Genomic DNA, 9,080 nt, shown 5'->3' on the forward strand with positions numbered 1-9,080 from the left:
GTTTTTCTGTTTTTTAAATTTTTTTCTTGTTTGTCACCCTTCTGTATATTCTTTTCATATTTAATATTTATCATATCCAATCCCTCATTTTTAAGTTTTACACTTTGCCCCCATACAAGAAAATACTCTATATATAGCGTAACTTAGGGTACAATATCAAACCAACTGAAAAAGAAAAAAAATGAATGGAGGTGGTGAGAATAATCATGTTTTTCCATGGGAAACTAATGATGGATGGCCGTACCTAAACTTGAATGGCAATCATATTGGAAGTGGAGTGACATTTGAGGGTGACAAGTTACAAGATCCAACTAGATTTGATACTTATCAACCGTTGACAGTTGTTAATGAGGTGATTGAAGCAAGTACCAATGCTGGAAAGAAGAGGAGTCCACCCAATCGAAAAAAGAACGGTAAGGAAATTGTTGAACCAAATTTTGGTGTTGATGGAGCTGGAGATAGAGGAGGATTAAATCATGATTTACACATATGGACGGCGAGACAAAGGACAATGAAAATTGGAATTTTGTTCAACACTCTTCGTGCTTTGATTCCTAATATCCCTGCTAAGGTAAAACATAAATTCTCTCAATTAAATACCTTATTTTTTTATCATCCGATATGTTATCGATCAAAATAAAAATAATTCAATAAATTTTATTATTAGCTGAAACAATTTTCTTGTTATTTTTCTTTTACTGTCTTCCACAAGCTTAATATATACTCATAATCAAGTCATTGAGAATTATTGTAAAAATGAACAAGAAATTTTTTTAAAAAAATATAACTTGAAAAATGATTTTAAAAATTAATTCATTGGTTGGTTCATTAATCTTGTGATTTTTAACATATCATGTCGAAGTTAAATTTGAAGATCAACAAAAATGAAAGAAATGTCCTTTAATGTTTCGAAACAAATTAAAAAAAGTAAAAAATTAGAGAGACTATTTCTAGTAGACCCTTGACTCAATTGGAATAAATTTATTTTGTGATATACATATTTTCCTTATTACTAATTTGTAAATATGCACATGTTAATTCTAAAATGGAATGATAAGACGTATTTTGTTTTATAAAAAAAAAAGAAGGATAAAACAATATAGAACTTCTTATTTTTGTGCATATATAGTTATAAAAAAAATCTTCACGAATTTCTTTATTTTTTCTCTTCTAGCAGAAGAATATGAAGCTTTGAGCATCATTCTAATTTCATTATAAATTAGTCAAAAATTGCATTTTGTTAGTTCATATAATCATAAGATCTTTGTAACTCATTGAAGTAATTAACAAGTATTAATATTTATATTACTTTAATTTGTATAAATTAAACATATACAAAATCATTACACTAGTAGTAGCGTATTTCACTTGTTGTTACCGATAAAATTTGCTTATTTTTCAATTTAATTACAACTAACAACACTTTTTATGTATAAGTTGCTTATTACAATTAGTTTTATAAGAAAGATAGAGTGGTCAGATACATATTAATAGACATGGTTTGAATATTATAGATTCTAAATTATAGCATTTTTTGTAACTTTTACTTATTCAATAAATCTTTTTCACACACTAATAAATGACTTTTACTTCTCCTTAATCAGTGAAAATTATGACTTTGCTTCTAAAGTAGAAATTAAATTAATTTCATATTTTTTTTAATATATGCAGGCTGATAAGTCTACAATTGTTGAGAAAGCATTGAACCACATCCAAAAACTGCAGAATACTTTGGGGAAGCTTGAACAGGAAAAACTACAAAGGCTTCAAGAACATAATGTAAGGTGTATGAGTTCACAAAAACTCACTAATGCTTGTAACAATTGGGAGAAATATCTGGGTGATCAAGGATCAACACATAATTCATCCTCTACTACATCAACAACTCATGGTACCAATCCCCTTATGGTGAATAATAACATTCCAACAGGTTTTGTGACATGGAGTTCACCAAACGTGATACTTAATGTTTGTGGTGAAAATGCACATATTAGTGTGTGTTGTCCAAAGAAGTCAGGGCTATTCACCTTCATTTGTTATATTTTGGGGAAACATGAGATTGAGATTGTGTCTGCTCAAATTTCATCTGATCAATTCAGAAGCATGTTCATGATCCAATCTCATGTAAGTCCTTTCATTTTCTTCAAAATAATATGTTGGTCATTTTGAAGATTTTGAACTAGGGTTTTTAGTTAGCATACTCTCTGATTTACTTTACGTCTGTTTGTTTGAGTTATCAGGAAATTGAAGATATGACACACGTTAAAAAAATGATTTAAAATTAAGGTTGTTTGAGAAATAGTTGTTTTTTCTTTCATAAGTCTCGCATCTAATTAAACATTATCTTCACATGAAATAAAGGTTAAAAAGTATATCTTTCTTTGTTTAAAAAATTCCTCCTCTCACCTAGTTTCACCTTGAGGTCGAAACTTTCTATTTGCTACTACATATAGTATAGTCATAGATTATGCTTAGGAATTATTAAAATTGTTTAACCTGAGTGGAGTGTCTAACAGAAATAGTCTTTCTACTTTTACAAGATTATATGGGTAATCATGTGTATATATTACACTCTTCAGACCACACTTGTAATATTTTACTGAATATATTATTGTTATTGTTATTGCTTCATTTTAAAAATATGTTTGATGTATATTCAGGCTAAAGGTGGAACTGGCATAGCTCAATACTCTGAAGCATCCAGAGTTGAAGAAATGTACAAGCAAGTTGCGATAGAGATAATGTCATTTGCAACCCCCAAATGATGTGTATCAATTTCATCAGCCAAATACAACAAGGGTCATCATATTTAGTTTCAATGTTCATCCGACAGAGGATGGACAATTGTTGTCGTAAAGGCCATGATATTTACTTTTGTAGTTCATCCAGTGGAGGATGAATGATTACGGCCATATAGGCTATTTTGTTTATGTTTGCATTTCTTTGTTTGTTGCCATATATGCATATTTACTTTTATAGTTTATTAGATTAAGGATGAACGATGTGGCCGCAAAGTCTATTTTATTTACTTTTTCATTTCATCCAGTGGAGTATGAACGTCTATCATCGAGTCGGGGGAATGAAAACTGTGGAATTTGGTCCCATTAAGTTTCTTCCAATTATATTTATAAATAGAAAAAATCTTGCTATTGGCATATGTTTGTGTATTTTCCTTAAGGTTGTGTTTGGTATGGATTAATGTTTATCAACACCAAGAACCAACTTCTATTTCAAACTCTCACCTTATTTGATATATATATATATATATATATATATNTTGGGGGTTCTTACCCATCTTTAGAAAAGGTTGGGAGTAAAAATGAGTAATTCAAGTTTCTTATTTATTTTTGCTATTTGGTTGGTAAGAAAAAAATTGTCTCAGCAATATTTATTCATAATTTGGAAATATATTAAAGAGTGTTATTCGACGATCAGGAACGACTCAAAATATTATGAGCTCTCTAAAGTCAAATAAATTTTATTGATATTCCTTAAATTTTAATTAAAAAACATATTACAAATATCATTCATGTTTTATATCTCAACATATTCAAATTCTAAGAACAAAAACAAAGTACTTCCACGATGTAACTTTTTTTTTAAAAGAGTTTGTTGCTCTCTCTCTCTCTCTCTCTCTCTCTCTCTCTATATATATATATATATATATATATATATATATATATATAGAGAGAGAGAGAGAGAGAGAGAGAGAGAGAGCAACAAACTCTTTTAAAAAAAAAGTTACATCGTGGAAGTACTTTGTTTTTGTTCTTAGAATTTGAATATGTTGAGATATAAAACATGAATGATATTTGTAATATGTTTTTTAATTAAAATTTAAGGAATATCAATAAAATTTATTTGACTTTAGAGAGCTCATAATATTTTGAGTCGTTCCTGATCGTCGAATAACACTCTTTAATATATTTCCAAATTATGAATAAATATTGCTGAGACAATTTTTTTCTTACCAACCAAATAGCAAAAATAAATAAGAAACTTGAATTACTCATTTTTACTCCCAACCTTTTCTAAAGATGGGTAAGAACCCCCAACCCCCCACCCCACCTAACAAAAAAAAGGTTATATTTGTCTCTTTTCATTTTAAAAAACGAATATACCACTCTAAGAAAGTTATTTAAAATTTGTTATGTAAAGAGAAATTGTCTGTTTACTCTATCGATCTTTAATTGAATTATTGTTATGCTATTGTTATGCCCCGAGCGAACACTTGGTCTAACGTACTTAACTCAACAAAAGACTTAACTCAAAAAGAAGTAAGAATCATTCTGACAAAATACTTAAAATAACATGTCTTGGAAAAAAATGACACTTTATTCTCAAAATAGAACGTCTGATACGAAAAATAAAGAGAAACGCATTACTGATTATCTGACTGACTATCTATGAAGCCTCTATAATACTAAGATGAATACTGGGGAAAAACCTAGTAACATTCTACAAATGAAAAGAGTATTAAGCAATAAAAGAGTCCCTAAGAAAGCAAGGAGGCTTACCACTAACTCTGAGTTCAACTGGATCAACGAGGTACTGGATGATGATTCTTGTAACCTGCGTCTGCATCCTGAGAGGATGAAGGTCAATTGGCATCAGTACATTGAATGTACGCGTATACGAGTTGAAATTCTAAATAACATAGGCAAGAAAAATTTTGAAAGAAACTAAAGAACTTACCTGGGTCAACATGACTGACTCATTTCAATGTAAAACAATTTAAGCACAAGTGCAATTTAAAGAAAAGTTGTTTGGAAAGATGCTGAAAATTATGAATGTATACAAGGATACAAATAACTCTATAATTTATGTAAAATACAATTAAACTGATGTATATATGTAAATACATTTAACTTCTGTGGTTTTTTCCCTAACCGACAAATATCACTTAAGATCTAAAGAAATGATACAACGTTCTGCCTCACGCTGCTAGGGTCGTCCTACACCTTGCATTCGATGTAGAACCTGAACTTCCTAATGGATCTACTAGTCTATGCAAAAACCACTAAAGGACTCATCTGAAAAGTATGACCCGTTTTCTACCCATGGTGGCTATATGGTTACGGGGGCTGGGAGTTATTTGAACTCTCCTCCATATCGGAGCTCAATAATACTCCCCAAAATATCATTATATTAGCTCTTATGTTTTTAAAACATACTTACTTCTGTGATTTGAGATTATTGCTCAAAACTTTGCTCAAAAGTCAATCTTGGAAATTTCAGTTTCCTCTCTTGCTTTATTTAGAAAGCGATTACTCTTATCTGAAAACTTGCCCAAAAGTTCTTTGGAAATCTCAATTTCCGTTCTTAACTTAAATGTGAAAATATTTATAAACTTTCAGGGAATACTTAGTTCCCTTATAACTTTTGAGAATTGAACTCAACTCTTTACTTTTTGCTTAACTTGAAAACTTAAGTCTTAACAAACTTCTAGGGATCCCGTACATTTCTTTGAACGAAAAAGACTTCAACTTTTACTCTTTGCTTTGAATTGAAACATGAGCCTTGCAAAGAAGTTAAAACATTTAATAAAGACTCTTGAAAACATTAAGAAACTTACTTTGATTTGCTTCTTAACTTCTAAACATAACTCTTAACTCCTTTGACATTGATCTTAACTTTCCTTAATTGGATTATGGATTCAAGGCTATGATTTACGTTCATTAGTGATTTCTAGGTGTTTAGAAATCATTTGTAATGATTAGAATCATCGAAAGGTGTAAATGTACCTTAGAAGGTCTTAAAAGGGTTAACTAGAAAAGCTGGGTGAAAAATGCAGATCCAGGCGCACTTGTGGCGCCGTGCCAGCCTCACTTGACTGAGGCTTGGTCCCGCGCACCAGTTGCACACCGTGCCAGGCCCTTGTGACTGCAGCCCTCGTTTAGCGCATTGCAGGTGTGACGCGACTTGCATTTTCCATGTGCGACTGACGAATTTTTCAACTAAATTTCTAGTTCCAAATCGTCTAAACCTCCATGGTTTCATCCCCAAACCCCTAGGATCATCAATACATTAAATACTCATCATATCTAAACCTAAAATAACGTCGAAATCTACTAATCAATATCAACGGGTATTGAATCAATTCAACCAAAAAGGGATTCGACGAGATTTTCAAGAATTCCCTTGTAATCATGCAATCAATTCTAAAACTCCAGAACTGAAATAAGATTGGTCAGGAGATGAATCAAACCAACACTATAGAGTTCACATACCTTGATAAGGATCACCATCGATGAATTCAACTCGAAATTCTTTGTTGTTCTTGGCAAAATCTTGATCTTTCTCCCTTTTTCTTCTTCTCTTAAATCTTCTCCCAAACCCTAAGCTTTGGTGAACTTTTCTACTCTGAACTAAACTTATTTTTACCCCTATTAAACCCTTAAAACGAATTAGGAAATAATTGGGTGAAAAGACTAGTTTTCCCTTCCTTAAATCAGAACTAGACTTTCCCTACGTCAATAACCCAACTTCCGTAAGGCATATCTCCCTAATAAGATAACGAAATCGCTCAAACTTGAAGTCGTTGGAAAGATCTATCCAATGGCTTCCTGACCATATACAGAACAAACTCTAACTCATCCCAAGCAAGAACTTATGGCTGTTTGAAAATTACCAAAAATTTATTTCTTAACTCTTAAATATTTCCAGATTTTCCCCTTTCTTTCCAAAAGTTAAAGATTTTAGTTTATTAGCTTATTCTAGGCTACTAAGAGATACAAGATGTTAAATTATCTTCCCCTTGGGAACATTAGTCCTCGAATGAGATTTCTTTCCCTACGCTAAGAGTATTAACATCAAGGTCAACACTCCAACCCAAAAGCAAGTACAACATGCTTACTCATAGTTTATAAAGTACTTAAGAAGATGATTATTACCTGGATTTGCATTCTCTCCAGATTCAAAGAGATGTGGATGTATCTTCTTCATATCCTCTTCAGCTTCCAAAGTTGCTTCTATAACAAATTGGTTCCTCCAAAGGACCTTGACTGTTGCAACCTCCTTTGTTCTCAACTTGCATATTTGCCGATCTAAAATCTTAACTGGAATCTCTTCATAGAATAAGCTATCCTTTACCCAACATTTTCAGTTGGTACAATCAATTGAAGGATCACCCATGCACTTCTTCAACATTGAAACATAAAATACCAGATGGACCACTCTAACTCTTGTGGTAGCTCTAGATCATAAGCTATATTGCCAAATCTTGGATATCCTATAAGGTCCAATATACCGGGGATGAAGTCTCCCCTTCTTATGAAACCTCATAACACTCTTCATAGTCGAAACTTCCAGAAATACCCAATCATCCACTTCAAAATCCAACTGCCTCCTCCTAACATTTGTATAGTACTATTGAAAACTCTGTGTCGTTTTCATCCTCTCTTGAATCACCTTAACTTTATCCAATGCTTGGTGAACTAGATCATGTCCTATCAAGCCTGCTCACAATCTTCGAACTACCAAATAGGAGATCTGCATCTTCTCCCATGAAGAGCTTCATATGGAGCCATTTGGACGCTTAAAGAGTAGTTATTGTTGTAAGCAAACTCAATGAGAGGTAGGTGGTCATCCCAATTCCCATTGAAATCAATCACACAATTCCTCAACATATATTTTAAGGTGTGCATTGTATGCTCTACATGCTATCTGTCTGAGGATTAAAAGTCATGCTTAGGTTCATCTTTGAACCCAAAACTTTCTTGAAAGACTTCTAGAACTGAGTCGTAAATTGTGCACCTCTATTTGAAATGATCGACACTAGTACCCCATGAATTCTCACTACCTCCTGAATGTATAACTTTGCATAATCCTTTGTCGAATGAATGTCCTTACCATTAAGAAGTGGGATGATTTTGTCATTCTATCGACAATTACCAAAATTGAATCATCTACCTGCAAGACCTTGGTAAACCTGTGATGAATTCCATATTAATCATCTCCAACTTCCATTCCGGAAGTTTTATGTTTTGAGCCAACCCTCTAGGCTTTTGGTCTTCTATTTTCACTTGCCGACAATTCAGACACTTGGCAACAAACTCAGCAATGTCATTTTCATACCTTACCACCAGTATACCTCTCTCAAGTCACAATATATCTTGGCAGAACCTAAATGAATGGAATATGTGGGCTATGAGCCTTCTCCATGATCCTCTTTTGAAGCCCATTCACCCTATGCATACACAACCTACCTTTCTACTTCAGCACACCATCTCCCCCTTGTTCAAAAGTCAACACTCTTTGATTATGAACATTTGTCTTTAAATCAAGAAAAATGGGGTCTTGGTTTTGCTTTTCTTTCACCTCTGACACTAGTGATGATTCTGCCCCATTAGTGACCACTATTCCCCCTTCTGTGGAATCTATAAGCCTGACTACAAGGCATGAAAGTTTGTGCATATCTTTGGCTAACTCTCTCTTTTATTCCTTAACATCGGTGGTACTCTCCATAGATAATCTACTTAAAGCATTAGTAACTACATTATCCTGACCTAGGTGGTAAAGAATACTCATGTCCTAATCCTTGAATAATTCAAACCACCTTCTCTATATGAGATTTATATCTTTCTGGGTAAACACATATTTTAGACTTTTGTGATTAGTGAATATATCAACATTAACACCGTACAAATAGTGAAGCCATATCTTCAAGGCGAATACCACAACAGCCAACTCCAAGTCGTGGGATAGGTAATTCCTTTCGTGAACCTTCAACTTACTGAAGGAATACGCTATAACTATGCAATTCTGTATTAGGACACACCCCAAACCAACTCTAGATGCATCATAATACACCACAAAACCTTGAGTACCCTCTGATAATGTCAAAATTGGGGCATTAGTCAACCTCATTTTCAATTCCTAAAAACTTTTCTCACAAGCTTCAGACCATTGAAATTTAACTATCTTCTAAGTTAAATTAGTCAAGGTAGATGAGATAGACAAAAACCCCTCAATAAACCTTCTATAGTAGCTAGTCAAACCCAAGAAACTGCTAATATCGGTAGGAGACGGTGGTCTAAACCAACTCTGAACTACTTATATCTTTTGGGTATCAACTCTAA

At 32.8% G+C, this 9,080-nt stretch overlaps 1 protein-coding gene across 1 annotated transcript; it reads left to right on the forward strand.

Annotated features, from left to right (window-relative positions):
• Positions 1-1,665: 1,665 nt before the first annotated feature.
• On the forward strand, positions 1,666-2,765 carry LOC107030913 (transcription factor bHLH95-like). Its single transcript, XM_027919554.1, has 2 exons — positions 1,666-2,124; positions 2,661-2,765. Exons 1-2 carry the CDS (start codon positions 1,666-1,668, stop codon positions 2,763-2,765), a joined length of 564 nt encoding a protein of 187 aa, XP_027775355.1.
• The last annotated feature ends 6,315 nt before the right edge of the window (positions 2,766-9,080 follow it).

The sequence above is a fragment of the Solanum pennellii genome, chromosome 9, assembly GCF_001406875.1.
Source record: "Solanum pennellii chromosome 9, SPENNV200".
NCBI lineage: Eukaryota > Viridiplantae > Streptophyta > Magnoliopsida > Solanales > Solanaceae > Solanum > Solanum pennellii.